At 49.3% G+C, this 21442-nt stretch overlaps 1 protein-coding gene across 2 annotated transcripts in view; it reads left to right on the top strand.

Moving 5' to 3' along the window:
- Window positions 1-4679, top strand: part of OTOA (otoancorin) — a 53521-nt gene extending 48842 nt beyond the window's left edge. For both annotated transcript variants that reach the window (XM_019751674.3, XM_019751673.3), the window contains 2 exons: window positions 1755-1950; window positions 4074-4679. In XM_019751674.3, the coding sequence (XP_019607233.3) occupies window positions 1755-1950; window positions 4074-4144 (267 nt within the window). In that variant the 3' untranslated portion in view covers window positions 4145-4679. The remainder of the gene's footprint in view (window positions 1-1754; window positions 1951-4073) is intronic.
- The last annotated feature ends 16763 nt before the right edge of the window (window positions 4680-21442 follow it).

Here is a 21442-nt window from a genome sequence, read left to right as displayed (position 1 = left end):
GCATGCCCTGGGGGTGGGGTCTAACAGTGTCTTCAGGGGCTTGGAAGGTGACGTAAGGGAGTACAGTGGGCTGGCCCAGCATGAACGTGAACTGGGGAGCCCTGTCTAGCCGGGGGCTGCTGCTCGTCCTGGGCACGTCAATGCAGTGTAGCAAGGTGGGCCCAGGATGGCTGGATTTTCCTCTTTTTGTTTTTAAGAATTCAGAAGTCTTCATTTTCACTGTGAAGTCTCCGGATTATTAAATGTTGGCAACCACTTTGAATTTATTTTTTTAAAACAGTGCAGCACGCCTAGAGATTCAGTCTGGCCTGTGGGTGGTGAGTCAGCAACATTGGAAAAAGAGCTAATTTTTATAATGCAGACTGTTAATGGGAGATGTAAGCTGTGAGCCAGAAGAGCGCCTATGCTTGAGGAAGGAGATGACGCTGAGTCTTACAGGATAGGTTGGCAGGACAGTTGCAGAGGGAGGGACAGTGTTCCAGACAGAAGGAAGAGCATGGCAGAGGTGCTGACTCCTGGGGGCTGCACACATCTGTGGCCATTCTGCTGACGTGAAGAGTGCTGGGCGAGGTGGCTGGAGAGGCGGGCAGGACCCAGAGCTTGCAGGTCTCGTTTCCACCCTCTGGACCTAGAGCTGTGTCCTGGGCAGGGACGGGTTCTAAGCAGGAAATAACATGATTCCAGGGACGCATCTCCCTAGACAGGAGAGAAGAGGGTGAACAAGAAGAGGAAGGAACGAGGGAGCATGACCCCCTTTCTCAGAATCTTTGGGGCCCTTACAAAACAAGCACGGTGACATAGAGGCCCCTCCACAGAAACAGAACCCTGCCATCCTATGTCATCCCAGACCCACTGGGAATAGTCAGCAAGGCCTTCTGAGCCGGAAGTGACGTCAGAAAACGTCTCGTTCCGGGTCCTCAAAGACAGGCTGCACCGCAGAACTTCCCAGCCCCGGTGTGCAGAGCGCACGTCTCTAATAGACCCGCGGGCTTCCTCCTCTGAGCCCTCGCAGGACCCTCCCCCATGGCGTTCAGGAGAGGCGTTCTCTGTGCCATTCCGCGTCTACTCCAGCAGCCCAGACAGGCTCTCCAAGTTGCCCAGGGTCACACAGCGAGTATACGGCAGAGCTGGGACACAGATGCAGGGGTCCCAAGACCTTTCGGCGGGTACTTTCTCCCCCACCCGCGTGTTCTCAGGTCGGGGACTGGGAGCAGCGTTGGCAGGTACCTTGGACAGCGTTAAATGACATTTAGTCACAGTTTGAAGACCAGGACTCCCTTTGCACTTCTTTGATACTGATTGCTTGGAGGAGGGTCTCTGTCGGGAGCTAAAATGTCTTGACCACCTCTAACACTTTTTAAATCCCCTCTTTTGTGTTTTTAAAAGTCTGGGGTTCAGATGCTGTAGGCCTACAAAAATCTAGCTAGAATTCTGTAATGCAGTTTTTTTTTTTGTATTTTTTAAAAAAACTAATGCAGTTTATTGTTTATTTTTAATTTTTTTTAATTTTTTTATTATTTTTAATGATTAGTGATGGCAAGTCATTCTGGTTTTCCATTTTTTGAAATTTCCATTTGAAACATAAATGGATCTTGGTAGTGGAAGAGTGATCTGATTTTAAGGGAAAATCCTAAAGAGCAGCTCAGACAGTACGTGGGGATGGCAAAGTTTTGTGGGCCCTGGGCGGATGGGCCGAGGTGTGGGAGCCCGCGGAGGGGCGCCCCTGAGGGCGCTGCCCCCTTTCTCCTCTGCAGGAGCTGTCCCCGGAGCAGATCGCCGCCTTGGGCCCCGGGAACGCCGCGGCGGTGACCGCGGCCCAGCGCCGGCAGCTCAGCGCGTTGCAGCTGCAGAGCCTCCAGCGGGCGCTAGATGGCGCCAAGACTCGCTCCTGGCTGGACACGCCGCCGAGCGCCAGCCCCACCCGGACCCCCTCCTCCGGTTCTCCTCCAGGTGAGCAGGGCAGCCCCCTAGCCCTCGCCCTCATCCCTGTCCCCTGGTTCGCCCTGCTGGGCCCGGGGCGGGAACATTCCTAAGATCCAGGGTGGGGTCTCTGACAGTGATTGGAGATGCTGCCTTGGGGGAAAAATCCGAATTCGTTACCAAACGTACGTAAATGACTCTCAGATGACTCGGCTGCACTTGCAAGTTACCGGGGGCAGCGGTTTTGCCGACCCCACCCAGAAGCCACTGAATCAGTCTCTCAGGACTATATTCATTTCAATGGTTCCTTTGCTTCCTCCCTCCTCACTCTGCTGTGTTAATGTAATTAATGAATCCAACTAATGTATAGTGGGCACCTACTATGTGCCAGGCCTGCGGTAGGGGCTGGGAGTACAGGCGTAAGCACGGCAGGCCCGGCTCCCTGGTACATGAACAAAATGGTTTCATATCTTGTAGAATGAAGGCAGGAAAGAAGCGAGGGAGGTGACAGTCACTAAGGCTTAGCTAAGAGAGGGGCGTGGGGGGTGTGGCTTCCCTCCTTCCCGTTCTTACTCCTCCTTCCCCCTCACTCTCCCACTTCTCTGTGACTCCGTGTTCAGTGAGCTCCATCTTCGGGTAAGATGTGGGGAGATAGCTGTGAACAAGCCAGAGGTGTCCTCCATCCTCATTGAGCGAGGGGAGGGGAGGGGAGGGGAGATCGAGGTACCCAGGCGACCTTGAAGCCATGTGACAGGTGCTGTGACGGGGAACACACAGGAGAGGCAGCTGACCTAGGCTCCGGGGGGTGGGAATGGCCATGGAAACTTCCTGAAGACAGTGATGTCTGAGGTGGGGAAGAGACGGACTCAGCCAGGTGGAGGGCGTCTCAGGCAGAGGGAGCAGCTTGAGCAGAAACCCAGAGAGCTGAGAAAACTTGGCGCCAAAACCTCCACTCTCCCTTTTTCCTCACTTCCCTTGGGATGGTGAGTTGGGAATCCCCAGTTTCTGCTGCCACATGTGGTCCCAGGTGGCACGTGCAGACAAAAGCCATGCCCTCTGATGTACTATTATTATTTTTAAAACTTCCCATTGAAATACAATGTTCATCCAGTTAGAAATTACTGTTAAGTGTTACAGTGTTTTTCGTGGTGTGTCATAATACACACAATAGATGATGCACAGGGTTCAAAATCTGTAAGGTCTGAAAAGGTATGCAGTGACAGCTCCCTCTGTTCTTTGTCCCCTAGTCACCTAGTTCCCTTCCCCAGAGCCAGCCCTTGTTACCAGCCTCTTGTATATCTGTCCAGAGATAACTCTATGCGTATCTCTAGATTGTCTCTGACAAAAGCTCGTTCTATGCTTTGTCCTGCATCTCGCATTTTCCACCTGACAATATACCTTGGCGACAGTTCCATGTCTGTACCTAGGAGCTATGAGGTGTTGGTTTTCTGGCTACGCCGTAACTTTATTTAACTAGATGTCTGTAGGTAGACAGTTCACTTGTGTCTATTTTTTTTTCTTTACTGTGACAAACAACGCGGCAGCTAGTGACCCTGTATACTTTGCATCTGTTCAAGCTGTCTGCAGAGTAAGCGCGTGGTGTGGGATAGCTGAGTCAGATGGCATGTGTGTGTGTCATTTCGATGGATACTGCCAAGCCCCAGTGTTGAACCAGCAGTGTCAGGAGCTGGGGAGGGCCCTTTGAAAGCATGGCCGTGCAGGTTCTCAGCCAGGCCCAATCTTAGATGCACTTCTCTGTTCCCGCCCTGGCCTGAGTGGCAGACAGGAGTTGAACCCTTCTTGTGGGCCAGACCTAAACTTGCTTCATTACCCGAATCACCTGGGAGTGAGGCCTACAAATCCCGACTCCTGGGCTGAATCTGAGTCTGCGGGGGACGGTGGGGGGGAGAACCCCGGGATTTTCTAACCAGCTCCCCAGATGACTCCTTTGATGAAGGCAGCTCAGGACGGCTGAGTTAGTCTCATTCAATTCTCACCACCCCAACTTCCTTTGGGGTCATCATTCCCGTTTAAGAGACAGCAAAGCAAAGTTCAAGTGAGTGGTTCCAGAAGGAGACCCAGGGACTGGGGTTTCCGGCGTTCACCTGCGCAGGCTGCCAAGACCCGTGCACTCTTTCTGTGTTTCCTTTTAGGAGCCTCCATCCCCTGGGGTCTTTGGCTTGGCTGCCCTCTGCTGGTCCTAGTACCCAAGCTCCCGTGGTGAGCGGCGGCGTGCGTGCATTGCCCTTGGGGCCCCGAGCAGCTGGCCACAGGCCCCAACCCAGAGCCTCCACTAGGGCTGGGAGACGGGGGCCTGGAAACTGAAAAGGCGCCGAGAGGAAGAGTGATTATTAACAATGATGTCGCACGTTCTTAAGCTGGCTTGTGTCCCCGAGGCCCCACTGCAGTCTCTCTTGGTTTCCAGCTTGGAGACAGAAGCTGTGTGGAGGGAAGGGAGGGGTGTTTTCTGTCCGCGGCACAGGGACCTTGCCTCCACGTCACTGCCCTTTCTCCAGCGACAGAGGCCAGAGAGCTGGGTGCAGGCAAAGGCACTTTCACCAGGGCCTGATGGTTCCCACTCGGCCTGAATTTCCCTTCTTCAGAGCTGGAGGCTACATCGGGTTTCTCCTTCTTAGACATTTAGCAGAGCAGAAATAAATGAATCCCTCAACAGAAGCCAATATTCCTGCCTGATCGCTGGGACTAATGGATGTTTTGGTGGGCATTTCATTGCTTGGAAATTAAAACATTTAACATGGCTCAACGTTAAATCAATTTTTAAATACATTTTCCAGATGCCTTTCATTTCCCTGGGCGTCAGCTGAATGGGTGGCTGTGGAGTTATCAGTTAAGCTTTCCAAAGATGCCTGGTTTTTTTTGTGTGTGTTTTTTTTTCTTTTTGGTGGAGGTGGTGGCTCGTCCTGATTTAACTTGCTCTTGGCTTTGGGGATGGGTGGAAAGAAAAGAAAATACATTGCGTAAGCAGTCCCCCATGTGATTCTGGCACGGCACAGCACTCTCAGCCCTGTGGCCAGTCCTTTCGGAGGCTGGAGGGACTGACTTCTGGAAGTTAGCAGGATACTCTTGGCCTTGAGCTCAGGGAGGGTGGGGACAGCAGTGGGGCTTGGCCACCTCCCAGGCCTTCCACCTGCTCACTGACAGCCAGCAAAGATGTTTCTCATGGCATCCTTTAGGTGGCAAGTTAGGCATCCTGGGGACTTCTGCCACCGGCACATCCTGCCTTCTCTTCCTGGGCACACGTCCACTGTAGACATGTCATCTGGCGATAAGAAGAAAGCCTGTGTGAGTTTCCCAGACTCTGCAGTGTTCCCTACGAGGTGGGTGGATTTGAAAGGGCAGCCCCGGGAGGTGTTGGAGAGACTGGCGTACTTTCAGAGGTCACGTGTGGTGGTGATAGGACATGGAAAGACTGGTGTGTGGAAGGTGTGGCCCTCAGGTGTTCTTTTGGCTCTGAGTTGGTTTTCTCTCCTTGGCGGGGAGGTGGCGCTTGTGAAGCTCCGGTCCTGTATGTTGTTTGTTGCCAGCGCCACCAGCCCCCATGTAGCTGGGCCCGTCCTGGCACGTGGGGAGGGATGTGCTAGACGGATGAGTGTCTGCATATTCTGATCACAGAGGCCTTGGATCGCGTTCAGTGTTCCCTTTCTGCCGGCCTCGCGTTGTCCTGGACAAACAACACCGATAGAAACGGCTCTCCTTTGCATCCGACCGCACGCTGCCAACGGCGTGTAGTTTTGTGTCTTGCGTTCCCGTCCCATCATTTGTTTTTTGGTTGGACTCCTGAATCGTTCTCCCCATCTCGGATGACGGCCTCAGTTCCTGTGTCGAAGGGCCAACTGCTTCCAGCGGTAGCTGTGTCCTTCGCTCATGTCATTGTCATCACCACCCTGCCAGGTGGATGCTGTTACGATGCCTGACTCCCGTTTTTCCAGACGGGACTGAGCCTGAGGGGGCGAAGGAACCCTTGTCGGAGGCCTCTCACATAGTAGGGTTTGAATCCTGACTTTTTACCTCGCACTGTGTGGCTGTCTGGATGGGTGTGTGTCCTTGAGCGTCTCTTGTAAGTTAGACCAGAGAGAGATTCTCTAATCTCTTCACCTCTTCTGGTGGGAGGCCAGCTCGCCTCACAGCACACATAATTGGCGATTGCCTCAGGCAGGAAGACAAATCTAGCTTATGCCTGCGGGACCCCCGGGGTCCCCGGTTGAAATGTGTGGTCCCTTGTGTGCAGGGAAGCAGCAGGTCACACTGGCAGGTACAGCTGCCCTTCGCCTTTCAATGCCAACCCGCTGTCGGGTTCCCAGCCTCCCTCTTCTCCGTTCCCCCACGTAGCTGCAGACAGCATGGTCACTTACATGCAGGCGACAGGGCGCTGGCCATGGTTCTGATTGGTCAAGACCTGTGTCATGCTGGTTATTTTGAGTGTCACCCTAGCGAGACCCGTTTGCAGAGCCCGCACCTTCAGGCCCATTCCAGACATGGAGCCTCGCGTGATGGGGGCAGGAAGTCTTCCTGCGACGTCACTCTACCATCCAGGTGGACTTAGCATTAAGTGATTCTCTCTCGTCCTGGTCCCCAGGCTTCACCACAGCTGCTGGGGGTGGGCTTTTCTGTCAAGGAGGGAGGGTCTTGGTGTATGTACGTGTGTGTGCATGCATGTGTGTGTGTGCACACACGTGTACGTACGTTTACCTGGTTCTGCTTCCATGGGTGGCAGCTTAAATATTAGGTATGTTTTGTCCTTCAAAGTTCTTTTCCCATCCTTGCCTCCTGACGGCCTTTGAAAACATCTGTATTGCTCCTCATAACACCTGTGTGTAGTAACAAGGTCAGCACGGCGGAAGTGCCAGGCCACACGGTGTCCAGGTGTGACATGTGCAAAGTCGTGGAGTGACCGTCCTCCCCACACGTCCGTGCACAACATCCAGCACTCCGGGACTCTCAGCCAGCACCGCGGGGTCCTCTCACAGCCCTGTACTCCCCCTGCCCCGTTACAATCGTTTCAGAAGGTGACAGGGGCCTGTCTGGGCCTTGGGGAGAGCTGGAACTCACCAGCAGGTGAAGACCGCACTGGCCTTTGAAGAGCCAGGCTAGACATATGCTGATGGCATCTGGAGGGAGGGGCTGTCCTTTCCCAGGGGATCGGCCCGAGGAACCCCATTTGGTCTCTGAAACCCTGTCCGTTTTGCAGAGAATTCTAGTTCTCTCCGGCGTCTCCTCCCAGTCATGTTGACAGACTCGTCCAGGTGTCCAGCAGAACCAGAGGCGCCGTCTCTGCCTTCTGTGGCCACGCGTGTGTGTGAACCACCGAGAACTCTCCCCTGGGTCCTGGCAGCAGCTTCCTGGCTGTTCTCCCTGCCCTGGGCTTGCCCCTCGAGGGACTATTTTCAACACAATGAGCAGAATGATCCTTAAAAAAAACATAAGTCTGAGCGTTATTCATAATGGTCAAAAGGTGGAAACAACCCAAATGTCCCATCATCTGATGAGCGGACAGACAGCACGTGTTCCATCCATAGGATGGAAGAAGCACAGGTGCACGTGACAACACGGGTAAACCCTGAAAACATTCTGTTAAGTGAAAAGCCAGTCACAAAAGCCCATCAACTGTGTGCTTTCACTTATTTTAAATGTCTGGAATCCATAGAGACAGAAACTCATGGTTGCCAGGATCTGGGGGGGGTGCAGAATGAGGAGTGACTGCTGAGGGGTACAGGGGTTCTTTTGGGGTGGTGACGATGCTGCAAAATTGATTGTGGTGATGGTTGCGTAACTGTGGATAGCCTAAAAAACCATTGACTTGTGCACTTTAAACGGGTAAATTGTCTGGTCTGTGAATTATGCCTCGATTACAGCTATTAGAAAAAGAAGCCGTGTGTGACAAACTCGGATTCTGGAGAGACGCTGGATTAGCCAGGGCCTATCCAGGCTTGAGTAAGAATAAATTGAGTTTGGCAACTGCACAGTGAAGAGTAAACAGTTCTCAGCATCCAGTGACACATCACAGCCTTTCCAAAGACAGAGATGGTGACAGGGGCAAAGAAGTCTGTTGCTTCAGAGACATATGGAAAAAGTGACATCCCTGTGCTCAAAACCTGCCCATGCTTTGCCATGTGAGAGTCAAAACTAAAGTGCTTAAAATCACCTACACAGTCCACCACTGTCCCCTTTCCCCCCGTGTCTGAGTTTCCCTCCTGCGTCCCGGGCCCTCCGATACCCCAGACCTGCTGCCTCAGGGCCTTTGCACCACCTCCTCTCCCCACCTGCAAGTTGCTTACCCCACTTTCCCTCACGACTCAGTCACCTCACTTAGGCTTTGGCTGCAGTGTCACCTCTTGGTCACCTTCCTGATCACCGGATCTGAAAACACATTTCTGACATGTTCAGTTTTTTCTTCCCTGCTTCATTTTCCTCTGTGGCACATCTGACCTCTTACACAGTTTACGTGTATTTTGGTTTATTGCCTGCCCCCCATCTGCACCCCAGAATGTAAGCTTGAGGGGCAAGGATTTCTGTCTGTTTTGTTTACTGCTCTATCCTCAGTACCCAGAACGGTGTCTGGCCCATAGCAGCTGCTCAGTAACGTTTGTTGAATGAATGAAGGGCTACACGTGTTCAAGAAGTCATTGTATGTGGCACAGGAAAATGGTAGCCAGGAAGGAGAGTCCAGCATCCCGCAAATAGTGCAGGAAAATGCCACCCAAATTGCCAACTAGATGAAAGTATTCTTTTAAAATTGTAGACCCATAAGGGTAACATACAAAAATAAGGGCAAACCTTGCCCTATTTGTGCAGTTTCCCCCCTATTTTTCACTGAACCTCTCAGGCAACTGCCTGAGGAATCATTACACATCATTTAATGAGTGAGCCTTCGCTGCCCTTCTCCCAGAATACACAGAGGTGCCCACATGAGAAGCAGCAAAATCCCAAGTGAGTACGTGCAGGTAAGGGTGGCTGTTTCAAGGACCTGAATAGACGTTTCTCAGAAGAAGACAGGCGGGTGGCCAGCAGGTACATGCAAAGGTGCTCAGCACCACTAATCATCGGGGAAATGCACAGCAAACCTGCAATGAGGCGACACGTCACACCTGTCAGGATGGCTGGTACCAAACAGTAAGAGGTGGCAAACACTGGTATGAATGTGGAGAACATGCACTGTTGGTGGGAATTGAAATGGATGCAACCACTATGGAAAACAGTACGGAGTTTCCTCTAAGAAATTAAAACTAGAACTGCCATGTGACCCAGCGACCCCACTTCTGGGTGTTTATCTGGAGGAAATGAAACCACGATCTCAGAGCTCCCTGCACCCCCGTGTTCACTGCGGCATTAGTCACAGCGGCCAAGGCACAGGAACGAGCTAAGTGTCCATGAACGGACGAACGGATAAAGAAGATGTGGTATTAGTACACACAACAGAATTTTATTCAGTTTTATAAAAGAAGGAGGTCCTGTCATTTTAACCATGGATGAACCTGGAGCCCACTGTGCTGAGTGAAATAAGCCAGACACAGGAGGACAGGTCCTGTCTGATGTCACTTGTATGTGGAATCGAAAACAGTTGAACCTGTCGAACCAGAGAGTAGAACAGTGTCTACCAGGGGCTGGGTGGGGACGTGGGGAGGTGACATTCAGAAGGTACAGAGCTTCAGTTATGCTCGATGACTGAGCCCTGGTGATGTAATGGATAGATAGCATGGTGACTATAATTAATAATGCTGTTTTATATATGTGAGATTTGCTGAAAGAGTAGGTTGTGTTTTCACCACACACACACACCCAAATGATACGAGGAGCTGGATATGATAATTAGCTTGGTTGTGGTCACCATTTCACAGTGTATACACTTATCAAAACATCACGTTGTGTACCTTACATGCAGACACTTTTAATTTGTCATTCATGCTGTAGTAAAGCAGGAAAAAGCATTTTACAGAAAAGAAAAAAGAAAAAGAGTGGCCGTCCGGTCAATACAATGGATGGGGCTTCTTTGGGTGATACTGCTGGTTTCCTCTGATGATGGCATCTTGATGTGTATGGTGTGTGTCTCAAAAAGCCCCAGTAACTAGCAGTCTGTCTCTTGAGATTCTCCAGCAGCCCCATGGTGAATTCCCCATGGACCACGTGCCCTATATTTTAAATCGAACCCACCACAAACGTACCCTCTGACCTCGGTGAAACTGTGCAGCCATTTTCACGTGACACTGTGAGATAGAAACTTACTTTTAAATTTACTGGTCCCGAGTCTGGGCATCCACCTGGGCACCCGACTACGCTGTGTGTGTATCTGTAACGGCATATTTTCTTCATCTCTGAAATTGTGTTTATGCGCCTTATACAGTCATCTCTGTGTCTCAAGGGTCACGTATTCTTGGAAACTTTCATTTCTAGGCAAAGGAAGAATCAGAACGGGGCTTGGACTTGCAGTCTATGGAACTGGCACGTGAAACTTGAAAACAAGGTGAAACCTGAGACAGAATAGCAGGGAAGGGCTGGGCCTGACGAGGGCACAGACCAAAGCCTGGTTCTGCCTCACGGGGTTTGCAGGTCACAGTCAGGAGGCAGCTGCAGGTGGGGGATATCCAGGGCCATGCCTGGCACTTCCGGTCCCTGCAGGTGAATTACAAGAGGTGCCAGGTGCCAGGTGAGAAGTGCCTCTTCTGCGTAGGGTGGACTAATGGCCAAAAGACACCCCTTCCTCTAGGATGAAGCCCTCCGGACGAGGCCAGATGGCTTAACTTGTGATCAGAGGGAGGAGTGGGTTTCTGTCCCCACTCGTCACCTTGGCCAGGTACCTTCGTGCCCTGCACACACAGCTCACCTGTGCTTGGAGCACCTGAGGCTACCTGTTCATTACAGAACTCAGCAATTCAGCCAAGAGAAGCGTTTTAAAATTTACACGCTGCTCAGGGAAACGTGTGTATCAATTATGAGGGCTGACTTCCTGGTGAAAGAGGTTACGTGGGACTGGTAACGTCTACCTGAACCAGGTGTGGAAGCTTCGCTTGAGGTTTGCCCATCTGACAACCGGTTCCTTTCTAGAGAAAGAATTAAATTGTTTAACTGATTGGATGAGGGCTGGTGTGACACTTAAGCAGCATTTGAATGTATTTGTGTATATTCTAAGGCCAGTTTGGAGATTCACACTTGAATGTACGTAAGAGGGCTCTGCCTGGTTTGAAATAGTCTCTTGTATTCTTTTTGGTTTATTGGTAACTGTGAGTTAATTTAGCCCTAAATAGTTCAGAGCCTGTTTTAGCTCCGGGAATAATGTTTTCCTTCTTTTCAAAGACGTAATATTTCTGCTAACAGTACAGACAGATAACAAAGATAAGAACCTTCAGGCTGTTTGAGGACGAAAAGGGTTTTCCGAGTTGGCCATTCATTAGCGTGCAGGAATAAACTGCTAAGTCTGGGCTTTATGATTTCGGGTTTGTTTGTTTAATGGATTTCTTTGCTTGAACTTTGGGTGCATACATGATCCTTTTGAAGAGCAGAGACATGAACCCATGCTGTTTGATTTACAGATCTCTCCAGAGGCATTTAAAAATTTATCTCGGGTTTGGTTAAGTTTCTTTTTCACACTCTCAGTTGAAGGCAGGAGTGATTATTCCCCTCCCTCCACACCTCAGAAAGATGGGGTGTTTATTTTCACTTATAAGTTCTTTGGCCTCAGAGAAGGATGGGCAGAGGTTTCCAGAAGGGTTAGAGATGAAGGTGGGGTGGAGAGACTGGCCCCCAATTGCCATGGGAACAGGAAGCCACGTGGGAGAGTCGCGGGTTCAGGATTGCTGGGTTAACCATGGATTCTTTTATCTAACTCTTGGTCATGTGATGAGAATTAAATGAGAATGATGGATGCAAAGGGCTTAGAAGTTTCCGGCCAATGTTAGCTGCTGTGTTATGCTCAGTTCTGCACGTGGGCTTACCAGGTCTATCGGAGGACATTTGTGCCAAGGGTTACGGGAGAATAAATGCGTGGTTAGCCTTTTGGCACAGAGATCTTTTTAGGATTTAGGCTGAGGAAGGCGTGCAGGGCCCAGGAGAGGAGATAATCTTGCCACAAGAGCTGGGGACCAGCTGCCACTCAGCCTTCTGGGATAATTGGCTTGCAACTCAGACTGTCAACGGAGGTATTTTTATGACGTGCTGTCTGCCTGGCTCTTCATATGACTTGCATTTTGCTCTTGCAGCTTCGATAAATTGTGAAGCATTTTGTTCCTCCGCAAAGCATTTTCGACATTCAATCACAGAGTATTTCCACCTGGATTGCCGTAATTAATTTTTGAAGTTGCATCTGATCTTTAAAGTTATGACCCCGTATTTTGAAAGTGTGTTAAGCTAGGCAAGAGTGACAGATTTTCTGTATACCCATCACCCAGCTTCCCCCGAGGATCGTTACATAACCCCATCACAGTGTCAAAACTACAGGAAATGGATGTGGGGGGTGCAATACTATTGCAACTGATTTTTATGCTTTATTTATGAATTCCTTAATTGGTTTAACGGGGGCGTTTTCCAGACCCTTGGAGTCGCTGGCCCAAGAAGTTGCGATTCTCTCTGAGAACAAGCCAACAGCTTAGACTTTAGACATTTCCGTGATGACACCCCCTTGTGGTGAGGGGGTCCAGGTGAGTCCTCGTCATGGTGACTCTTCCTTTAGAACCAGGAGGGTGGGCACTGAGCAGATCCGGCATACCTTGTGGGAGCCTGTTTTATTCTTCATTTGTGTCAACAGGTGCGCTGGCAACCATGATGGGCACCAGGGAAACCATGTCTAGTGGACCCCGTTGCCATAAAAAAATAATAAAAGATGAGGGCCTGTTGTTCCGTAGACCGTATTTAAAGGACCTGCCGATGGTAGAAGAGAAGCCAGCGCTTGGCTCAGCTTTGTAGAAGAAACTGCTCTCGATATGAAAGTTGATGACTGGGGGACTTATGGACCAAGGAGGGGTCACCTCGGTATTGCCCAAAAGGAAGAGAGAGGAAGTTTGGGTGGAAGTGAATGGACTGGCCAAGAGAGGACAAAAGCTAGCCACCTGAAGGGTACGCGGCCGAGAGAGAATACTTGTAAGAGGGCCATTTTGGAGCATTGCCCATGATGCTTTGCGTGCATTACTTCCTTCAGTGAGCACAGCAGCCTGGAAAGGGAAGGAGTATTCTTATTTCACAGAAGAGGAAACTGAGGCAGATGAGATGTGGGAGGTGGTCAGAGCCTGGGGATGTGAACGTCCGTGGACGTTCCTGACACGCCCCCTGTCATTCCTCTGCTCTGAACACTCTCTTTCCAGGATTTTCTAGTTCACCTTCAAAACACACCTCTCATTCATTCATGTCCTTCTTTCCATCTCCTCTGCCATCGCGCGACCGTCACGTGTCACCTGTGTATGACAACAGCTGATCCCCTCACTTCCTCTTTTTTCTTCTGCCTCGTCTGTTCTCTCAACAGACACCAGAGGAACCTCAAACAAAGGCATATCTACTAAAGCGATTCTCTTCACTACAACCTTCAGAGGATTCCTTGCAGCTACCATAAGACCCCAAGCCCTTATCATGGCCAACAAGGCCCGGCATGGCCACATCTTTGTCACCACCCTCAGTCCTGCTCATGCTGACCTGTCTTCATTTCCCTGTGGGCTCCTTTCCCTTCCTCGTGGTCTTCACACGTGTTGTTCCTTCCACGGAGAACACCTTTCCGTCTACTGTGCACCAGTGAAATTATTTCTCTCTCATGTCTATTGTGCACTGAGTCTGTTTCCCCCAAATTCATATGCCAAGCCCCTCCCCTGCCATGTGATGGTATTAGGAGGTGGAGCCTTGGGAGGAGCTTAGAATTGGATGATGTCATGAGGGTGGGGCCCTCACGAGGGGATTAGTGCCCTTTTCAGAGTCAGGAGGCAGCCTGGTTTCTCTCTGTCCTTCGCTTTGCCATGAAGGACACAGCGAGAAATGGACAGTCTGTCAGCTAGAAAACGATCCTTATCCGAGCCCAGCCTTGCTGGCTCCCTGACCTTGGGCTGCCAGCCTCCCAGACCTGTGAGAGGTACGTTCCTATGATTTGTACGCGGCTCCGTCTCCAGTGTTCTGCGACAGCAGCCTGAACAGCTAAGACAGGCCTCACCCTACACATCCCCTCTCTAACTCTGCAAATTAAAGTAGGCCTCCCATTCTCATCGACAGCAGCATGTTTGCCGTCAGCACACTTTCCCTGCACATAATTATGTGTTTGTTCAATGATTCCTTTAACATCTGTATCTGCCTGTTCGATCGTAAGCTCCATGTGGTCAGGCCTGATTTTGTTCCCCACCACGGTATTTCCCGGGCCCCACACAGTGTCTGGCATGTGAACGGGCCCCCAATAAGTATTTGTTGAATGAATGAATGAATGAATGAATGAATGAACAAATGATTGGAGTGCTAACAATTCCTGGCGTTTGGGATTTTAGTATCATTTTTCATTTACTTTCTTAAAAAGCAGTAAGTGTCAAGTTGTACTTTCACCTAGAAGATATAAGAGTTTGACGCAAAAAGTTGGAAGCAGTGACGTGTGACATGTAATGAACGGATGTCCACACAGCCCAAGGTCCCTGAGCTGTGACATGGCCTTGCGTCTGAGTTTGCCGCAGTGAACGTGACCACAAAGATGCCGAGTGCACTGCCAGCCACAGCTAGCAGTTGAGTTGTGAGTGGTGGTGTCAATCTGAAAAGCATAAGCTATTCTTAGATGCTTATTTTTATAATGGGTTTTCTTAGGGAGTTGCTAAAATGGGCCCAAACCATATGTCTCTCCATCGAGAAAAGTCTGAGCACGGATTGCATGAAACACATGCTGGCAGAGATATTGACAAACCACTTGTGTGACTTTGGAGGCCACGCGCTAGTGTTTTTGGCAACTCAGAAGGAGTGGGCTTGGAGCCGTACACTGAAAAGTACAAACAGATAAAAAATGGTTGGTCTCCTTGTTCAAGGTCAGTTTAGAATCACCGTGAAAGGTACACGTAAGAGTAGAAACCTGGTGGAGGCTGGAGCTGTAGAAATGGTGGAAATTATTTTGGCTCAAAAAGAGGCAGCAAAGTTGAAAAAGGTGCCATGATTGAATAGTCCCATCGGATGGGTTCAGAAGGTGTCCTCGAGCAGTGAGTGGAGAGACCGGGGGCAGCCAGTCCGTTTCGCTTTGATAAAAGGGGAAACATCAGTACTTTGGCCGTTTTACCATCATTACAATAATAAGGTCTGTGAAGGAAGGCAAGCTGATTTGCTCGAGGTTGAAGGGTATGGCAGCTGGTAAGGAATTTCCAGGAAGATACAATCCTTCTTTTTTTCTGGCAAGTACCAATATTTGCCATGTGGTTCCAGAAGTTTACTGTCCGCTCCTAAGGACTCCGGCGCTGGGGGAGGAGGCAGAACCAGCCTGATACGGGAGGCCCAGCACCCTCGAGCGAGGCTGAGTTTTCAGGAATTGGAAGATCAGTGTAACAGTTGTCTTGCTCATAATAATCTTGCAGGGAGATTTTCATTTGTTTTTCCTGAGGGCAAGTAATGTAGTCACTCATCAGAACAATGAAAGAACTTTAACAATGTTCTTTGTAGAGGGTGTGGTGATATGCCCATGGTAAAAATGTAAATGGTACCAAGGGCGTTCAGTGAAAATTAAGTCCCTTCTGTGGCTACCCCAGCCCTGGGGTTTTGTGGTTCCTTCCGGAGATTTTCCACACCCCTCTGTGCGTGCATGCACACAAATGCATTTCATTTTTTATTAACATGATGGGAGCCTGCTGTGCTCTCTCCCTTAAAAAAAAATTGAGGTGAAATTCACATGCCAAAACTAACCACTTTAAAGTGTACAATTCAGCGGCATTTTGTGCATTCCTTTTTGTGCAAACATCGTCTCTACCTGGTTCCCAAACACCATGCTGTCTTTTGTACGTCCTTTTTTTTTTTTTTTTTTTTTACATAACAGTATATCCTGGAGATTGTTCCATCCTAGGAAATACAGATTTCTCTCTTTTTTCTTTATTCTGTGGATCGCCCTTGGACCAGACCTGGGATGAGCGTCTCAGATCCTGCTCTAAAAAGGGTTTGCTGCCCAGCTCTGAAGAATGGGGGAGCTGACAGCATGCATCTGTCGATATTTTCAGGGTCCCCTCCACTCTCTAGTTGGGGTCACACTCTTCTCGGGCAGCCCCCAGCCCATGACTGACTTTTTCTCTGACAGGCACCCTTCGCCTCCCTCTGGGCTGGTCTAAATTGGCTTCTACTGGCGTCCCCCCTGCCCAATCCCATTTCGTCTCCTTTTCTGTTATAGCTGTTACTCCCCAATATACCTTTTGCACTCTGTGTCGGCATCTGCTTCTCAGAGAGCCCCCCCCAACACATACCCACCGACTGCGTCTCGGGCCTCGTCTCCTACGATAATGATTGATATACTGAGGTTGCTTCCAGTCTCTGGCTCTCACAGTTAGTGCTTCCTTGCCCATGTCTGTGTGCGCACGTGCGAGAATATCTGGAGAATAAATTCCCAGAGGTCATATTGTGGGTCAGTTTCAATTTTGCATTTCAACTCTCGAGCCGCACCTTCTAACCACCCTCTCTTCCTAGGGCTGTACCAGTGTGCACTCCCGTCAGGCAGGGAGGAGAGAACGTTCTTCCTACCTTCGTCAACAGAATGTATGATCACGTTGAAAAATGTTCCTAATTGTATAGGAGAGAAATATGATGTCTTCGTAGTTTTAATTTGCTTTTATTTTTAGTATGAGTGAGGTTGAACATATTTTCAATTGCTAAAAAATGATGGCAAGCAAAAGAAAACATTATTTCATATTAAAACAAGCAGAGTCTGTAAACAACTCACACTGGAATCTTAGAGGTAAAATATAATACTTGAACGTGATCTCCGGCTCGTGGAGGAGGGCTACTTTATGCAAAACACCCAGATTTTGGGGGGTACAAGTTCCCAAGAGCTGGTGTCCACCTGTGTAAGGAGTTTTGTGAATACTGAATTAGGTTAAGACATTAAGTTTTAATTTAAAAGGTATAATGAGTGAAGATAATTTTCATGTGCATTGTCACGAGTTGGTGATTAGAATGTTTTAATTCTTACCATTAGTTAAAATCCATCAGCCTCCACAAGATAAAGGGTTACGCCAGAAGTGATGGTGTGTCCTACTTTCCTGAGTGCGTCTTGGAGGACCTGGGGCTCTCACTTCTAATGTCATGGGAGAGAGACAAGGATTAGTGGGAATGTGTACATTCTGATGGCAGCAGCAAGGTGGGGGCATGTGACGAAGGAACATTGGAGGATTCTGAGAGCTGGTGACAGACCAACACTGGCAGGGCTGCTGTTCTATATCCATTCCGTTTGGATGGCGTTCTGAGACTCAGTTTCCTTTCCTGGCTCCCCCAGGAACAGGAAACTGGGTGAGATATATGGGTTCGACGACAGGCTGAGCTGCTGGAACATACAAGGCCTGGAAATAAAGATTCACACTTATTTCTTTGCCGTGTTCCAGTCCAGGGAGGTGCAGGGTGGGCTGGGCAGCTTGGTTCCATGAACTCATCCAGAGTCTTGGGTTCCTCTGTCTTATTGCTTTGCCATCCCCTGGGGTTTGGCCGTTATTCACGGGATTAAAGCTGACTCACCAGCACCACCCTTGTTCCAGCTCAGAGGAGGGTGACAGGAAGTTGAGGACCCACCATTTCCTTGTAAGGAATTTGGGTAATTGGAAGGCATGGGAGTTTTTAAAGCAGGAAGTCGCGATAACGGCACATGGCCAAGGTGAGTTGAGCTGAGCTGCACTGGAAACTTCCAAGAGTTTACCTGCCGTCTTGGTTGTGAGCCCTTTGGATGCAGGGTTGGGATCCTTTTCCCAGGGTTGGACACAGCGCCTATCTACCAGCTCAACCCCCTGTGGCCGGAAACAAGAATCCAAAGCTTTATGTTTTCAGCACCTCCCGGTTTCCCGGCGAGGTCCTGTGGAGGGGGTTTCTGTACAGACAGCTTAGCTTGTTTGCAATTGTGAAACTAATATCCTCACCACAAGCTGAGCTGCGAAGAATCCCAGACTTGTCTCAATTATAATTTGTTTGTTGGGCCTTGAGGGCGTCTGGAAAGCCTGTTCCAACTTTCTCTCTCTCTCTCACAACACACAAACATGTATGCCCAAACTGGCATTTCTCTTCTGAGCATTTTGGGGGCAGGATTTTGCCAAGTGTGATGATGCTGGTTGTCACGTTCTTGTCTCTGAATGAACCCGACCTGTTTACTCTGTGACGCAGGGGCCTGGGGGGTCTGTGAACCGCCTTTCTCCTTTGCCAGCGGAATGGCCTGTCATAGGGGGACTGGCAGGGAGGAGGACAGACAAGGGACATCTTCCTTCTTATTTGCTTGCTCTTTCGGTTAGCGTCACTCCAGCAGTGGTTCCATACCTTGGCGGGCAGTGAATTATACTAGTTCCCTGTTGCCCCCCACCCCCCACAATGGTCCAGGCACAATCTCCTGCTCAGTGGTCAGCTCCACCCATTCCAAGCTTCTAGATTCTGATACCTCATAATGCGTCCTCTGTTCCTCCAGGATAGTAACCGCTTCGTACAATTCCTATGTCTGTGTTAACTCAAGTGTTCCCTTTTCACGCTTTTAATTCTCCCATACTGTTTTTTAAATTCTGATAAAATAAATGTGTGCAGTTTCTGTTGTCCTGCCTGATTCTTGACTGTTACATATGGTGGATAAGATTATTTTAAATGGTACCAAGTTGAACATTTAAAAAAGATTTGAGTGGGTATTTGTTTAGTATAATGTGTATTATGAAAAGAAATATATAACTAACATACCACACTCATTAGCTCTTAGATATTATTGCTTCAGATTAAAAAAATAAATTAAGACTGAACTGACTTAACAGCACATTGTTAAGCAGATAATAGAACAGTTGGTACACGGCTCAAATAGCGAAGGTGGTATGTTCTTTGAACAGGAAAATTATCTTGGTTCCAAGGAGAAGCAGGATGGGGGAAGATGAGAAAGGTCACGGGGTCTGAGTTCCTGCGTCTGTACATTTCCAGGTCCACGTGTGATGTTATGGGTTCCAAAGGTAGCAGGTACACCTGGCATCTGAAGTGCAGCCAATAGCGGACCATTTGTCAGACTTGCAGGATGAGCTTTCCGTGCTCAGATCAACCAGCCATGGAGATGCTTGGCCGCCGTTTTGAAATTCTGCAATTCCTTAGGCAGAAGCAAAGCTGCACAAAACTAACCGTAATCACTAAAGTATGTCCCGTCACCATTAAATCGCCGGACTCTGAGTCCCTTTTCAGGTGGCACTCGAAGCCAGATGCCAGACTTGGAAAGGCTGTGTGGCAAGGTCAGCAGAGAAAGGGCCAGTTACGCGTCGTCTCTGTAGGTGACGAGGAAAACCTGTAATGACGTCCTGTCCTGAGAACTGTAATGCCATCTCCTCTTGCTTGAGTGACAAGGAGTTGACGTAGTTATTTTTGTTCCGAGCGACCCCAGATGAGGAGAAAGCCAGCCCACGCAGTCTGGAGAGGGGGCTGATCCTTTAAGTAAGAGATTCTCACAGTTCGAGAGTGGCCAGGCCTAATGACGTCACCTCAGTGAAAACGGCACCTGAAATGGGACTTTTGGATTATGTGACATGAGTAGAAGACTTGGTGTGAGACAGGTGTCTCTGGAAACACTTCAGCCAAGGCAAACTTGGGGACGTTGTGGGGACAGAGCCAGGACTGCAGTTTTCAGGCTCTCAGCCTTACATAGAAAGGTGCTGGCTCAGGTAGTAAATGGCCATCAACTGTGACTGGATGGCCATCAGCTGTGGCTAGTTGGCCGTCAGCTGTAACCAGTGAGCCATTGGCCACTAATATAACTGCTGTGGCTACACTAGCAGCAAATGGGGGCCTAGCAAGAAGATGGTGGCTGAGCCTGCAAGCGGCGGAGTGTGGATTGCAGATTGCAGAGAAGCGGATTGCTAGCAAGTGAGATTGTTTGGCAGAGACAAGTGAATGGCGGGTTGCGGATAGTGTGGCTCCTGCTTCCTGTGTCTCCAACCCAGCCGCCAGCGAGACTATAGTGGTATGACTCCCCTATCTATGGCTCCGTGGGTGTTCCTTTTTGGCCTCACCATGTCCTGCGCTCTCTTGTGGGGAGCGGGAGCTGAGACCCCGCCAGACGCCCCGCACGACACATGTCCTTCCATGACTGACACTCAGTGTCACGGGCTTTAACTTTATTTCACTTCCAAGAGAAAAGTTGACATAGGTGAGCTACAGACAGAAAGAAAGGGGGTATGAAGAACTATTTCACTTGTACCTGGTGTGACAGCAAAAACTTTTCAATTTAGACGTTTAGTCCTTCACAGAGATTTCTTAATCTTCAGAGAGATTCTGAGGTGCTAAAATTTTCTGGTTGAATGTTTTTCCTTCAGGAAACAATCCTTTAGGAACAGAGGTTCAGAGTGAGCGGCAAAAGCAATTCAGAACCACGACTTCTCTAAGATAGCTAACAACAGTTCCACTTGGCGTGATCAAGATGATATAGAAAAAAATGGTTCCTTGGTTTCTGCAGTGATTTTCATCTTTCTAGAGTTATTTTCCTGAATGTCTCACCACCAAAACATTTTTTTTTTTTTAAACCATTGTTTTCTTAATCACAAAAGTTTGCCATGTGCAGGGCTTAAGGTCATCATAGGACTTTCTCCTTCCTGGTTTTTGAGTTGTGTTTGTCTTGTTCCTTTTCTCTGCCTCTTCTCTAAGCAGTTCTCAGAGCCCACACCCCGGGGCCATTCATTTAATACATGTTGAGTGAGTGCCAGATGTGTGCAACCTTCTCTCGCAGTCCGGAGATACTTAACCTCTAACTTTTCACTCAATGCTTCTCACTGTGGGTTCTTGGTGTCCCAATGACGGATCTGCCATTGGCGCAGGAGCGGACCAGGTCTGCCATCAAGGTTATCACTAATTTAACACCAAGTCTTTGAATGCAGATCTTGAAAGCAGTCTCGTCTTGTGCCATAAAAGATGGCTTTTTAGGGAGTTGCCAAATGGATGCAGCATATTGTGTTTTTCTTATTGAAACACACGTGTGCTCCCTTTCCCAAAAACAAATCCCCAAGCTGTTGATGGCACCCCGGACAGAGTGTTCACCGCGGTGAGGGGAGGCAAGCCCCTCGCAGAACAGTTTGGTAGTGAATTCTTCCACCGCTGGACTGCACTGGCCAAGTGAATGAAGCAAATGCGGTCATGTTTCTTGGGGCTCTTCAGTGGCCATTACAGATGGTGCCCAAAACCCATCAGCTGCTCCAGCCAAACAGCTGTGAGGGTAGACAGTTCTCCTAACTTCACGGGGCTGAAGTGCTTCTGCCAACGGGCGTTGAGAGCCAGAGAGCCTCATTTGTTTCTCAGTGCATCAAAATAAAGAAGACACCTAGGAGCTCGCCTAGGGTTCCTTAGACTCGCTTGAAATTTAATCACAACCACGTGTCCTTCCCTCACT

Source organism: Rhinolophus sinicus, chromosome 10, assembly GCF_057876585.1.
Source record: "Rhinolophus sinicus isolate RSI-liver-muscle chromosome 10, RSI-T2T, whole genome shotgun sequence".
Taxonomy (NCBI): domain Eukaryota; kingdom Metazoa; phylum Chordata; class Mammalia; order Chiroptera; family Rhinolophidae; genus Rhinolophus; species Rhinolophus sinicus.
Note: the sequence above shows the minus strand (reverse complement) of the source record. Positions and strands in the feature narration are given on the sequence as shown.